The sequence below is a fragment of the Hippichthys cyanospilos genome, chromosome 7 (genome assembly GCF_059441005.1).
Source record: "Hippichthys cyanospilos isolate Australia breed blue-spotted pipefish chromosome 7, RoL_Hcya_1.0, whole genome shotgun sequence".
Classification (NCBI taxonomy): Eukaryota; Metazoa; Chordata; class Actinopteri; order Syngnathiformes; family Syngnathidae; genus Hippichthys; species Hippichthys cyanospilos.
Window position 1 is genome coordinate 19,221,460 of NC_142375.1, and position 16,221 is coordinate 19,237,680.

At 39.7% G+C, this 16,221-nt stretch overlaps 1 protein-coding gene across 1 annotated transcript in view; it reads right to left on the minus strand.

Moving 5' to 3' along the window:
* The window catches only part of sdk1b (sidekick cell adhesion molecule 1b), a 276,164-nt gene extending 265,364 nt beyond the window's left edge, over window positions 1-10,800 (minus strand). Inside the window, exon 1 of the mRNA XM_088419820.1 lies at window positions 9,676-10,800. Coding sequence (XP_088275946.1) covers window positions 9,676-9,820 — 145 coding nt within the window. The 5' untranslated portion in view covers window positions 9,821-10,800. The remainder of the gene's footprint in view (window positions 1-9,675) is intronic.
* Window positions 10,801-16,221: the final 5,421 nt, after the last annotated feature.

Genomic DNA, 16,221 nt, shown 5'->3' on the forward strand with positions numbered 1-16,221 from the left:
CGCAAATGTAACACTTGTTTTGATGTCATCGCAACCTCACTAATATCCAGGGACTGGCAGTTCACTACGCCAAGGCAACATACAAACCGCACCACAACAACACAAGCCTCCAGGAAGGAAACGCACAAAAACATGCAGAGGATGTGCAATGTGAATTTGCTACGGGCAGCCAAGTGAAGGATTGAGATGGGGGGGGTGTACTGTGATTTTGCCCATGTTTTCAAAGTTAAGAACATTCTCTGAAAATTCCATGCCACTGAATTTGCTTTTCCGAAACATAAATTTCACAATACTGCACACAGGCCGCAATTACTGTACAGTCAGCAACTTGGTAAAATATTGGGAGTTACTTTGCAAATCCCAGCCCAAATGTTACGTCAGAACCGTAATTTGCGAAAGTGGATTAGCAGATTGTCATTACAATATACACACATAAAACCAAGATAATCACAGCAATTGCCAGGAGTTTGACTCGGAAACTAGGCTCTGAAAACTGACTAGACCTGGAAAGAAAAAAAGAAGACAGCTTTAAACGACAGGTTCACGTGACATTCTGACAATTTATCATTGAGAATCTAGGGCTTAAAAACTTTCAGATATCAATCTAATATGGAATAATAAAGCAGACTAAAGACCCCAAATGACTACATGGCAACAGATACATCAAGGAGAAAACAGTGAAGACAGGACCCTGCATGACAAAGGTGATATACACACAAAAAAATCCATGAGGATTATGACAAAGGTGACGGATAAACGACCATAACAACTGCATGCAACTATGCAAATCACAACATCAAGAATGGCGGAAGGAAAGCAAGATGGCCCAAAATGGTCAAAATACTGCATAAGGGTTAAACCTGATTCAAAAATACAAGAAAGCTCGACTCAACATAGTGGAATTTCAATTAGTATTGCTTTTAAATGACTTAGAATGGCTTCGGGGAGTTTAATATTTAATGAAAAGATGTGTTTCCTCATCATAAGAAATTTAACTATTTTCTAGCAGGTTGCAGTATGTACACTCAACTGCTGGTCAGAACTTGTTGCCAGGACAGGAAATGTAAATGCGCTGTGTTGAGACTACAGTACTGCGAGGATATAAAAAAGTAAAACATTTTTTGTTCAGTTCATCACATCAGTGTGTGAGTGTACAGCAAGTCCCATTTGGACTCATTCAAAAGGAAGCCTTCTGTTGTGAATTCTAATAATTCATTTCCACTATTATAGACGGAGGAATGCTCAAGGCGAGGTCCTTGAATCAAAACGTCACCGTCAAGAAAAACTAAAAGACGGGCAAAAATTGATATGAACAGCACAATGTTTTTCTCCAAAAGGAAGTGATTAGATGTAGATTTTTTTTTTTTTTTTTTACAAATGAAGGCCGGTATGTACAGTCTGTTGAAAATGTATGTAATGGATAGCATAGTTGGAGGATTTTTTTTTCCAGAATATTGTTTTATTTTCTTGAGGTATTGTACTGCTGTTTGGTGCAGTGAATGATATTTTTGTAATGTTTGAAATATCCAACTGAGTGGTCACCGAATGCACCTCCAGTCAAGTCTTGCGTAACCTCTTTAAATCTCACCACTTAGGCTACAATCTGATGGTTCCAAGTAAAAAAGAAATTTCAATATTTACTTTAAGAGCATTAAAAATCAGCCTTCAATGTCAACTATCATTTCCAATTGTGTGCTCTAGATTTATTTAAGAGAGCAAACAGAACTTTATAACCTCCTGTTTGTGTTTCATTATCGGTGTCGGGGAGCAACGTCGTTGCGTGGGGAAGCCAATTCCGCACACACTAAACTTGGCCGGTTCAACTAAGCCGGCTCAAAGAAGTCGCCATCAATTACCAGGGCTTTGTGTAGCAGTGTGAATACAGAAGAATGCCACTGCACCATTCTTTGAACGCCTGCTTTTTAAGCCCTTAAAGACACACAGGTGATAATATTCTACTTTCTCTTACTACGACTGGCTGTCACACTTGCGAAGCTGTCGGGTAATTATAATTTTTACATCCAAAGTCCTGCATGAAGCCATGCAGTAGTAGAATGGTACACAAATGGGGGTAGGAATATACCTGAGGGTATATGTAGGCATATCTTGGGATACGTGAGATTTTAAGAGGGTTTCTGACGCTATCAGTATTTTTTCTTTTCAAATGAAGCACAAATTAATGGGAACATGAAGCATCTTATTGCTGAAATGTGATATAGAGATGCCTAAGCCTTAATTTTGTTAAATATTATGCGCATCGGCATTTGATTTTTGAACAGACAAGCCAGGGATTTAATAGATGATGTTACAAGATCTACGTTGTCTTTTGGAGGTGGTGAATAAAATATGCAGATATATACCACTCATTTAACCCAACTTATTTGCTCTTCATTTCAAAAGAAAAACACATCATTCTTGTCAAAAATGTCCAACATACAGTATGTATATCCTATCAGACATGGGCATTAAATTACCATGTTTTACGCACTATAAGGCGCACCGGATTATAAGGCGCACCCTCAATTAATGACATATTTTAAAACTTTTTCCATATATAAGGCGCACCCTCAAATACTGACATATTTTCAAACTTTTTCAATCACAATATAGTAATACTCAAAGTAATAACGATAACAACTCAAATAATAACTAAATTCTCAATAGCATAATAACTCAATGTCAATATGACCAACCTTGTTCAACTGTAAACACACAAAAGAAACAGGTAAAGCTTACTTTATCAATATTGATCCATATATAAGGCGCACCTGATTATAAGGCGCACCATCAGCTTTTTAAAACAAATTAGGCTTTTGGGTGCGGAAAATACAGTAGTTTTAAGTTGCTTTAAAATAGCAGTAAGGGGGGGGGCTTAAAAGAGTGCTGATAAACTTCGGAATTGTCATTTTACTCTTTGTTTTGCGATTACTCTGCAAAAAGAGCTGAGCTTTATCGGGAACCCCTGCATTACACTAAAAAAACGCAGTGGGTGAGAGAGAGTTTTGTTTACAATGGCAGAGGCGTTGGTATCATAGGAAACGCGCAAAATACAAAATCTGACTTACAGGCAACTTTGCGCATATCTCTGAACATTTGAACATGAAGGAGCGTCGGTAAAGCATATATGCACAGGAAAAAGATTTGCACGACGTCGCTGTCCACGGTTTAGATGACCACAGATCATTCGGTTCAATGCTGGAGTAATTGACAACATGGGCCCGTTTGCGTACCTTCCACTAAGAATATAGGAAACAAAAGGCAGATAAAATTCTAAAATAATTGAAAATGAACAACAAGAGTGCTGAAGAGGTAGAAAAGTAATGAGGTGTGGGTGATACAGTCTAATTAGTTAGATGAGGTTTCTAATTTACCCTCTCCTCATTACAACACACTAAAGTAAATTTTCACGTTTGGTTTAACAGTTTGACACTGATGAGCGTGAGTGTGTGTGTTCGTGTTGAAGTAAAGCTGCACGCCCAGTCTGTCTGATTGAGGACTCTCCAAGTTCCAGCCTCACCGTGAAACCTTCCTGTCAATTAGATTACGTCATTTAAGATTAGCCCAGTAAGGTCCAACAATGTTGGAGCGCAGCCAATGGGGTGTGTGCGTACGCGTGTGTGCATGTGTATTTGTATGTCACATCAGACCTAATCATATTCATAGATCCATTGAAAATGGGTGAGCATGACAATGGGATTTGTTAGCTTGGCCTAGTTAGGAAAGAAGAAAATATACATGTTTTTGGAACGTCCCAAATATTGCACGAGGCCAAAAAATGGAGTACATTTCAAACCTGGTCACAAATGCAATAAATGATTTTTTTTTTTCTTGTCAATGACGTTCGTAATGTATATTCACATTCTGTTTGAAAGACCTTTAAATATTTTTCCCGTGATATCTGTTGCTATGGTCGTGTATTTGTCACCTTCACACACATAATGGTTGTGTATTTGTCATCTTTTGTTATTATGTATTTATCATCTTTGTCATGTAAGGTCTTGTATTTACAGCTATGACTGGCTAGTTCCTTGATGTATCAGTTGCTATTGTCCTTTAGTTTTTTTATTATGTTATATAGGGATTGATGCCTGTATTTAAGCTCTCTCTTCTCAGTGACACGTCAGAACATCAAGCTGTCAAGCAGTCGTGTCAAACCATTTTGCTAGTTTCTTTCCGAAACGAGTGTGATTCTAATTTCTGAGTCTAATTTTCCAGAGTAGTGGTCACAATGGATTCTCGTGCATAAAGACTTTCTACTTCTCCACAATTGTTTTCTGTCTGCTTCTGGGTCCAAATCCTACTCCACACGTGAAGGTTTTTGTCCCTCATCCATCATTAAATTACCTAACAGGAAATTCGAGCTGATCTAGTTGACCAAACTCATATTTATTAAGGTTTATTCTGATATATTATGTAAAGTAATAATTCATTCAGACGCCACTTAATTCCCATAAAACAATACAAGCCACACTTGTTTTATTTTTCCTCACCAGCTGGTGTGACATGGATGTCTATCAATACCATCATATACCAAAGATGTCTTTACCGTACGTTCTACAAACAGGTAAATAACGCAATTATGAGTCAAAAAGGAAAGTCACAATATTTGGGTCAATTTAAGCCAACTTCCTAGTTTGAAAGAAAGCCAAAAAAAGAATCATTTTGCGGAAGATCTAAAAAAAAAAGGTTGTTTTGTTTAAAATAACCCAAATTTGACTTAATTTTGGGTTGGTCCTTTTTTTGGTCCCATTTTTGCGCTATTTTTAACGCAACTGTTTTTCGAGCATAATAAGGCTCACATGGATGCATGATACACAACTCCTGAATGGGATGCAAAAGTGGCACATGCTGCCGTTACCTTGGCCAAGGTTAGGAATATTAACAATAACCAGACGTATTTTTTCATTACGCTTTGTCTACTTATAAACCATTGTCATTATTGCGCAGTAATCAGGACAGCTGTTAGAAATCAAACGATCCGCATCACTGTTGTTATGTTAACCTCCGCTGACTTTAGTCATCTGACTAATTTTACATGGAACTCTATCAGGGCTCATAAACGCATGCTAGCAAAATAAAACAAGGGTGTTGTCAGTTTACAGTGGGCGCTGGAAAAATCCAAGCCTCCCTCTTTTACCGCAGCTTTTTTCTTTGCGGCGGGGGGGGATTGCCATGCTTCTGACAGAAAATGATGAGCATTGTCAATTAAACTTAATGTTAGTCGACTTCCCGTCGAAACGTAAAGTGCTGAATGAGGTTCTGTCAAGTATCCACGCCGCAAAAGTAAATCAGTCCAACAGCTGTGAGGCTGAACCCACTCAATGACACGGGGGCAGTGGAGAATCGGCGGGATAAGTTATGAATAAAAGGAGGGAGAGTGGAGAGGTGAACCGATGAGAGGCGGGGGGGGTGCGAGCGGAGTGGGGGAGAGAGACAGTAAAATGCTGCCGTCACTTAAACTCTAAAATGAAAGATCGATGAGCTTATTTAAATGTGCTCCCTGAGACGAGGGTTGGCTCGTATAAAGCCTTGCATTTATGAGGGTGTGGGCATCGATTGACTGGGGCGGGGGAGGGGAGGGGGGTGTTATATAGAGGAACGGACGGATGAAGGGAGGAAGATGGAAAGATCAGTAGGATCAAACTTTGCTCGTGAATTTCATCCATCTTCACCTAAAATAAAATGTCCTAATAAATGCTGGGGTAGAAGGCTCGGAACACCTCAGGGAAAAAAAAAAAAAAAAAAAAGATTGAAAGCTTGCGATTGGCCTGATGGTATTGTCCATCAACTCAAGAAGCCCACCATCACGCTACCAATCACGTCCACGGTAAGTGGCGTTTTGAGATACAAGTTTACTCTATCTCGTTTTTAGTCAGAACACTTGCATCTTGAATCATCTTTCCACGCTGAAATGAATGGAAAGTGCATTAATCCTTTCCAGTCTCCCAAAAAGTAAAAAAAGCATTTATAATAAGAAAAATATGATATTAAGTAGAATAAAACCAGTTTTGCCATATTTTTTGTTTCAATTCTATCAATATTGTGCTGCTCCTTCTGGTATCATAGCCTCCTGTGGGCAGTATTTTACAGACAAATAAGAGACCACAAAAATAGCATGGAATGAACTTTTCAATAATATACAAGTTCAAATAATATATAAGTTCAAATACATCCATCCATTATCTGTAGCTGCTTATCCTCACTAGGGTCACAAGCTTGCTGGTGCCAGCCAATCACAGGGCACACAGTGACAAACAACCATTCACGCACTCAATCACACCTTAGGACGATTTACAATGTCCAATACACCTGCCATTCATGTTTTTGGAATGTGGGAAGAAGCCGGAATGCCCGAGAAAACACACAGGCACGGGGAGAACATGAAAACCCCACACAGGACGGGCGATGCGAGCTGGATTTGAACTTGCTAACCACTCTTACCTAGCCGCCCACCAATGCATGCATCCAGAAAAAAAGCAATTGACTCTTTTCAAACAAGATATTTTCGTGTATATTTGGAAGTCCAAAGTTGGACTGCCCTTGGGAGGCCTAAATTGAAGTCAAAAAAGAAAAAAAAAAGGACCCCACTTCACAATAAGCAAGATATCTAACTATCAACCATCTCTGTTGTTTACGTTCAGCTCAAACGCTTTGAGGTCAGAACTGAGACAATTTGAGTAGACAATTTGAGTGGGATAGATCCCACAGTCCTTGAATGTAGCATTGAGTCTGTGACCTGAGTTCGGACTATTGTAAGTGTCTGGATCGCTTATTGTTGCTGTGACAAGGTTAGGCCACTGTACATTACTTGAACATTTATGGGGTGAAAATACGTATTCTAACATTTTGAAATTCCTGAAAGCAACTTTAAAAAATAAGTTGCAGCCTTCATCTGACTGAAATGAAACGTTATCTATAAAATAACACAAATAGTGACAAAGTTGACTGTTTAAATTTCATGTATAATAATAATGACCATAATAACGACGACTAAAGTTACAAACACTGCTTAGCTATAACTTCTTCCACTACTACTTTTTTGTGTATGTCTGGATGCCCTGTGACAACCTGCTGCCCCCGACTGGTCTGTCTAGGTACAACACCAGAATTCTGGTTTGAAGGAGACGTCCAATTGTCAGTGATGATCATGTCAATTACACTCTAAAAGCTTTTTGTGTGACGTCTCACATTTAAAAAAAAAAAAAACCCTGCTTCAGCCTTGCTTCCAAACAATACCATTCTGGTGCATTCAGCACACATTTTACTACATTCATTGTAAAGGGACCCAAATTATCCTCCCATAGCCTTACTCCCTTTTATTACCCCTCTTTGGGGAGCAGGTTGATTACAGCGGCACACATGACTGGTTGATTAGTTGACAGAATTGTTCCTTGCAACAGTGGAATGAAGAGAAGGAGGAGGTGGACATAAGGCGGATTCGGTCAGGGTTTACCCATCACCCCCTTGGCGGAAACTGCATTTAGTTTAGACAAGGGCAACACATCAATTAAGGTCTGTGGGTAAACTTGGGTGCTGCTGCTGCTGAGGCTGCTGCTGAGACCGTGACATCGCATAGAGGGGGAGGGAGTGGGGAGCTGACTCTGCAGCCGTGCCGCACCTCCTCCTCACACCTCCTCCTTCAACACCCAGGATGAGAGCCGAAGATGCGGTGTGCCGAACGAGAGAAAGAAAAGGTACACGCAGAGGTGTTGTCATACCGCCGTCATCGATTAAAGTGCGGGCAAGCCGCAGAGCCGTATTCCCCATTTTGCCAATAGCGGCATCCCCCCCCACCCATTTACCATCCCCCCTCCCATCCTTGCCGACCGCCTTGTGTTGTTTCTTTCACACTGACACTGACACTTTCCAATTCTCCTTTCACAAATAGCTAAGCCACCCCCCATCTCCACCCCACTCCGCCCCGACACCTCACTCACATTTCTCCAACTCCCCCCGTGTCTCAGCCTTCGCCCACCATGCACCATCTGTGACCCAGAGAACATTTGTGTGTTGACACCGGCCTGACCTTTTTCTTTGCCTCTTTGTTTTGCCCAATCCCCCCACACCACACACACACACATTTGCCCTATTCTATGGACACGTTAGCCACAGCCTTACGTATGAATGGACTCAACAAACGCCCCCTTGTGGCTGAAAACTGGAGGGCAGACATCTACCATTGCCGTTGTTGCTGACAACTTTTTTTTTTTTTTTTTTTTACTAAAAACACTTATTAGAACATGGTCTATGGCATCGTAGATCAAGGAGAGTCCCTAAAAAAGAAAACTGCACTCTTTGCATTCCATTCAGAGAACATGTTTTACTATGAACTATAAACCACCCCAAAATTTAACAGAAAATGTATTTTTGTCATGTTAAGATCAAAACAGACTAAGCCGCAGGTTGTAAATCAGATATGTATGCAAAAAAACGGGTACATGCAGGTTTTTGAAATGTTTTTCAAACTTTTTTTTTCAAATTGGCTGGTTATAGTAAAGCTATGCCTTTAGCACAGACTGAACATAGCTTGCACGTTTAAAAATCAGAGCAGCAACAACATATTTTCAACATGACACCAACACACTTGCATTGTTTGGATACTGCAACAACACAACAGTACCAGGCCTGATTGCATTTGCAAGAGGAGGGTGTCATCTAGTGTAGGGTAAAATAGTAGTTCAAACTCAAAATCAATAGATCAATAGCAACGTCTTCTGTTTCCATTTGTTTACCAGATGATTGCCCAATGGTGGCCAATTAAAAAAAAACAAATAAACTGATAGTAAGGTGCACTGGACAATAAACCACAGAGTTCAAAGAAAGTCAGAAATATAGAGTATATTTTTTAAATATTGTAAATTGTGACTCACAAAGGTTTTGTTTATACTTTGCAATGCATTTTCCCAATGGGCTTTGCATTCATGTCATTGTTGATGGTTCTGACATGAATAACCTTCCAGTAAAACTTAGATTTATTGTGACAAGAAGAAAATATAATTTTCCACAAGCTGAACTGTAGCACTTTTCCCACTTAGTGGTACGCCACACACTGTTGCATTTTTGCCATAGTGACAGTGAATAATGTGAAATCAATGCATTCAAATTAGGTGAGCTTAATGAGTAGCAACAAAAGATGGTCGCCAAGTTGCATCAGTCAGTGATGTAAGCATAGAAACATACCATTACCTCAATTCACTTCAATGTCATTTTTCTTCGCTATTGTTTACCAGTAACATGTATAGTCATGCAATGGGACCAGGGATGACCCAAACTAAGTGAACTGAATTAGTAAACCCGATGTTTGTAGGTGAACTATATTTGTGTTGTCAATGTTAAACCAGGCACCTCAGTTAAGCAGGTCATTGACAAAAAAGGGGAGGTTTGAGGGGGATTATCAATGCTTGGAAACGGTAACGCTCTCCCTAAAGCACATGCACAATATCTTAATCCTGCAGACATCCATCTGCATCGTCCTCATAAACAAGGTTTGATTTCATGTTTCCAGATGAAATGTGGACAGAATGTAAATAGCAACTATTTATTCCTTGTTTTTATTATTAAATCCCATGTAAAGTTGAAAATTTTGGAGCATTTTCGCGTGAAATGCACAAGTAAAACAAGCAGTTGACTTAACATAAACAATCAGATAAATGTACAACTTTTTGTTTGTTTTACCTTGACCGTGCAACATGTGGCAGCTGAGGAGGACCAGCAGGAGCTGAAGAGGCGTCCATCGGTTTCTCAGCATCATCCCCACACTCCCCGGGGAGAATCCTTCCACGAGCGCCGATGAGCCTCGGAACCGGCAAAATCCCAACATACGGGCCAACACTGTCCAATCCTGTTCAAAATTAGTCCAAATTCCCAAGTTCTAGTACGCCTCACGTCCGGTGATTTCAATCAGCTGCGGTGTTCAAAAGTCAGCAGGCGGGGGGCAGCGAGACTTCGCGGCTAGAGAACCCGGGGGTGTGGACGTGCTGTGGGGGAGTCCGCTTGTTCCATCACCCGGCCGGCGCACCTCGATTCCATGCGGATTAATCGAAATTAATACATTTAAATGTGTTTGCGTTTTATCGGCTTGCTCTTCAATATCACTTTGGCCCAAATTTGCAGAGAAAATCAGCCTTCCTCTAGTGATTAATCCCGTAATTCACGGAATCCAAATACTCCAAGGTACTTCGAACCGCCAACTACGCTCCCGGTTAGCGAGACGATGTATTCGTTTTCCCGGTAAAGGGATCGCCTTCTTCGGGTAAGAGCGGAGGGCACCGCCGGTGGCACAACAGGTTAACATAAAACCCAAAAGAGAAGTTAAAAATAAACAACCTTGTTTTGCGTTCTTTAGTTCACAGCTTTAGGCTTTTTAAAAGACGGAGAAGAGTTGTTTGGAAAAATAAATAAATAAAATAAAAGTTGGTTTCGAGGCGGAGGAAGGACCGTCTTCCACTGCGTCACGGGTTGCCCTTTCGCCGCCGCGTCGACCGGCAACCCTTCACTGTAGTCCGTTGACTATCCGTTGTGTAGTTGAATTTCTTCCAAGGTTCCGTCAACTCTTGTCGGGGGGGAAATTTGGTGGTCAAAGTTGTTTTTCGTAGCCGCCGCCGGCACCCTGTTGAAGCTCAGGGCGCAGACTGAGTGAAGCGAGCGGCTCCCTCGCGAGCGAACACCTGCCAAGCTCCTCCGCGCACACTTGGGGGTGGAGAGAGAGGGAGAGAGAGCTCCTTATTTTTCAAACGAGCGTTTAATCCGTGTTTGGAGAAGACAAAAATGTGGAAATTTGACTCTGTGTACTTCCCTCGATTCCCGTTCAGTCCGTCTCACAGACTGATGTCTATCTTTTCACTCGATCTATTCCAAACTCAAAAAGTTCCATTCACCAGCATCCCTTGTTGCTGATTGGCCCGACCCGTGGACTTCAGTGCTCTTATTGGACGGATCGAATGAGAGGAAGGAAGCAAAAGAAAGTGGGTGTGGGGATCTTCACACAGATGAACTCATCAACAGAGTTGGGATTTCAGGAAAAGAAAGTAAAAATCCTGCCACAGTTTGGTTTTGGCCACAGGTGCTTCCAATTAACTGGCAGGTTAATTAGCTCATTGGACTGCAGGTTGAATGGAAGTGCCAGTGGCCAAAGCCAAAATGTGGCATGGTTTTTACTTTTTGGATCTGGTTTTCTCATCTCTGCTCATCAACTTCAATTAACTCATTTAATCCCGAAGACGTACACATGCGTGGAGTTCAGAAAAGCAATCCCAGATATTAGCAGATTTTTTTTAACTCTACTTTTAGGGTAAAGGAGGATTTCAAACTCGCTGGCATTGGATGAACTTTAACTAGACATTTTTATATCAATAAATTAATTATAAAACAGTTCAAGATTTAAGACCTCTATTTTAATATGCACAGAGATACCACACAATGAAATTCTTATTCTGCTCACTTCCCCGAGTAGACTACCTTCCACCATCAAGCAAATAATAAGGTAGGCAAAAAACAACAACAAAAAGAACAACAATAAAAACGGTAATAGAGCAATAAGGGCAGTAATAATGAACCACTAATAAATGAATAGATTTACATCCTGAGCAAACTACTGAGTAGATTGAGCGAAAAGCCTGTATATATGTACATTGAGTAAGGTGTTGTGTAGTGCAAAATATTATGTATTTAGCATCTTTCTTGTACTGTGCAACAATTATTAAAAAAAACTCAGCTCATTTTTATACTTGACAAAATCATCTCGCTGGCCAGATTAAACACATTTGTGGGCCAGATTCAGCCCGTGGGCCGTAGGTTTGACACCAGTAATCCAAAGAGTCTTTTAATATTATCAAGAAGTATTTTTCCCCCCATTCTTCATAAAGTACTTTCCACACATCATCTTTATTCTTAATTTCTGACTGAAAAGTTTGATTTATCTGATTGTTTTGTTGATATCCCTTTTAGCGCAGCTCCACTGAGTGCCGGGGTGTCAAACTCATTTTTGTCATGGGCCACAGTGTAGTGATAGTTTTTGTCAGGGGGCTGTTCCGATGGCGAAGTCAAACATATTTGAAGTCTGATCATCACGCGTTTTAAAATCAGAGCCTGCTCAAAACTGGAAAATTGTAAAATTGAAGAAACTTTAAACATATTTATGAATAAATATTTGTCTAGGTACCTTTAGTAAAGCACTGAATTTGTAGATTTTTGGCGCACTGCGCAAGTAAAACCAGCAAGTAGGGTCACAATTCGGAATGACGACTTGGCAAAACGTTTGACCAATATTGATACCGATGAGCGTGAAGTCTGTCAGGACTTGGAGATGACACTCAAATTCATGATTTCATGTTGGCGCACGTCGTAATTAGCTTCGTGATTACGCATGATGCACATCGCTGCAAGTAGAGAGCTCGTTACAATGAGAAGAACAACCCAGGGACTGTCTCCTTCTCATCATCCGTTTTTAACAAATATTCATGTAATTCAACCAAAACAGATTCTGAAGCACCGCTGGTGGTCCGCCAAGCAGCAGCAACACACCAAGTAAGAGCCTGGAGCTATATCTCACTATTAGCAAAAAGCGACTTTCCAACACTGCAAGGGTCATTAAATAGCACATTAATATTAAAGCTTACAACACAGTGACCTTATCTTTTATTCCCCCAATAAATCCAGATAGACTTGCCATCCCCTGATTGGCCGAATAGTCTCCCCACTTGTCGAGCTGTGCCTGACATACTGGCTTTAAGCACTTTCACTTCGTCTGTTGCTTTTTACACCCTGACTCGTTTCACAGTAGCCACTCAAAGTGTTGTTTTCTTCACTCAAGTAGCTCGTATCGTGCTATTTTGTTGATCAGCATCTCAAACCAGTGCTTTCCACATTATTGTATTCAAAAGTGGGAAAAAAATGGAATAAAATGAAATGAGGAAGACGCTTTGCATTTTGTACACGCTATGTATGAGTGTAGCCAATGTACATTATTTAGAACCGTTCAAATGTCAAGATTCTCTGCCAATGAAGTGATCAGCACAGTTGGAAGAATATCACGTGCCATTTTCAAGTGACAGCTAAAGTCAATAGCTTCACAAATCAATGAATTATGCATCAGATGCATGTACTGTTAACAAAAGCTATTATGTGCAATAAACAGAATTCAATGCAGCTCTACTTACCTTTGCTATTGGCATAGTAGCAGCAGCGTCTGTCAGGTCACTTGCTTGAATGCGGTCTTAGAAAAGGAAATCATAATTTAATTTGGCCAAGGAGAAATATAATAAAAATCCAAGGTAAAAAATATCTTATAAAGAAAACTAAAACCAAAAATTAACTTACTCTAAAGGGCTTGGATAATGGACCCGGAAAACGGAAACACAACTAATATGCAAGGACAAACTGGATGACGGCAATATAGAGCAACAATAGCAGCACAACAGAAACAAAAATGACTCAACAAGAACTGAAAGGAAACGGGAAACTAAATACACTCAGAACTGACCAGACAACAATGAACACCTGAGCAAGACCCAAATGGAGCAAGGAGATAATTGGCAGACACAAGGGAAGCAGCTTGACGAGGACAGATTGACAAAAATAACCGGAACCCACAAGGGGACCCGAACCCTAACCCAAACTTCTAAGCCCAAATCCTAACCCTGCCTTAACCCTAACCTTAACTAAAGACATGAACAAAACCCAACCACCAAACCCAGAACGTCCGTCTGTCCATCCGTCCATCCAAGGGTCACAGGCTTGCTGGTGCCTGTCCCAGCTGGCTTCGGGCAGTCGGCTGAAATGTTTGCCAGCCAATCACAAAAACTTTGGTTCCAGACTACGGGACAATTGGATTAGCACCAGTAGCAGAAACCTATTTTGAATGCCTAGAAAGATGAGTCTTGTTTTGCCCCAAACCATACTACCTCTACCGAACTTTAATGGTACAGGAATCAACATAGCATACTCGACGTCCTCTCCACAGTTGACTCTACGATCCAACTGCCGTAGGCAGGATCTGTACTCACCACTGAACATGAATGTTCTGAACCCTGCTGCATAGTTGTAGCAGGCCTCTGAGATTGGCTACATGCAGTCGGTTCCAGGATGTTTGGGCAGATAGACGTCAACCCTATCGTCCTGGAAATCTTGACTGCTAATCTGAACGAGATAGCCTAAATGCTAGCATGACAATGTGGTTTCCTTTCTCTGACATCTTCTCTAGATGAAACTTTTTGACTTTTAGGCATTTTGTTAAATGTATGGTTGTTCTACTTTTAAAAGAACATAATATACCGTAATCTCAATTCAATGATAGCGTGTTTTGAATGTTTCCGTTTTCCAACAATGAAGAAAACTGCACTTTTTAGAGGCTACTGTGAAACGTGTCTGGTTGTAAAAAGCAACAGCCGAAGTGAAGGTGCTTAAAGCCAGTATGTCAGGCACAGCTTGACAAGTGGGAAGACTATTTTGCCATTTTCAACTAAATTAAGAATGTTTCATGCAACGACCTGGTGTCATTGTTCTTTCCAAGCTAAGAACAAATGAACTCATTCAAGCCTAAACACATTTTTACAATAAACAGCGATTCAATCCCAAGTAATTATTCATCTATCTATCTATGAAGCTAGCTAGTTAGATAGCAAGCTAGCTAGCTAGCTAATTACTTCTGTATTGATTTATTTGAAAATGACTAGTAAGAATAAACCACTTCAATACCAGCGTGTTTGAGACCTTTCTTTAACATTACATGAGAAAAAAAAAATAATAATAATAATAATTAATAATTAATCCCTCGGATTGAATTTAGGGATTGAATTTATGGACTCAACGCATTCATAGGTGCTATAAAGTTGCAAAAAGGTTGAGAATCATTGCTCTAATTTAACTGATAATTCATATTTATTTCTATTATACACAGACAATATTTCATCAGAGCAAAAATCAGAGTAAAATCAGAGCAAAGTCGAAAAGTTAAAAAAATAGGGTTAAGATGAATATTTTATGTAAATAGTTTGGAAAAAGACCATGACCATGTCAAGACCAAAACTGGCAACAGAAAAGCATACAAAAAAAAAAAAAATATATATATATATATATATATATATATATATATATATATATATATATATATATATATATATATATATATATATATATATATATATATATATTTGTTTTTTGTCGCCGAGAATACATATTTTGGGGAAATTGGAGCAAGCATGCGAGCACACAACTCCACAAAGGAAGGTCACAGCCAAGATTAGAACACAGAACTTTAGAGCTGTGAAGCAGACATCTTAACCTCCAGGTTTCAATTCGGCAGCATGTCAAAATAAGGCCTTTTTCTACAAGTCATTATCTTTTTTTTTTTTTTTATAAACTCGTTTTCTATATCTGCATACACACAGAGCACCAGGGGCTCATAGAACAGCGAGTGCTGGCAGGGTCTAATTCTGTAGCCAATTTAGCTCCCAATTACCTGTGCACCCACTGCAATTACCGCAGGATTTTCTACTTTCAATTTCTCAGTGGCTCACCAAAATACCCACAAAAAACTATGCATTTTCTCTTGACAATAAATAGACGGTTTTGTAACTTCACCTGCAATGGTCACCGTTAGAAAATTGTTGGGCCTTAACTTCACAATAACGTGGCTTAATTTAAGAAATATTACCATAGAAGTTATTGGTATTTATGAGAACAGTGTTAGTAAGCACAATAAAGCAGACAAGAGGTTTGGCCCAAAATAATTTACCGAGGTGTTTTTATTTATACTTATATAAGGGAAAAAAGCAACTAATATGAAAGCGAAGTTTAAAGGGACATTTATTTAGTCATTGTTACTAGTAAAGACCCCCTTGTTAGATTACCATGTAAAAATGTTAAAAACCTACAATATAATCCATAAAACCCATAGGATTGAATGTCTTGATTCTTAAAAGAAAAAAAAAAGTGAAAATACATCCCTGGAATTGAATGAGTTAGTTCAACGTGAAAAATTAACAAGAAAATATGACCTTTCTCTGGTTAAAATGACTAGATAAGTAAAGCGTCCATTAAAAATAATTACAGTTAATATGTAAACTGTAATTGGACGTTTGCCTTGAAATATTCAACCTACTGTCATTTTTGCAACATATGAAACACCGTGTTAATAGGTGACGTCTCGATTATCGGGTCGATTCCCGTACTTAACCCATACTTAGTCCGCATCGAATTTACAGAAATGCTCAAACACGTTCT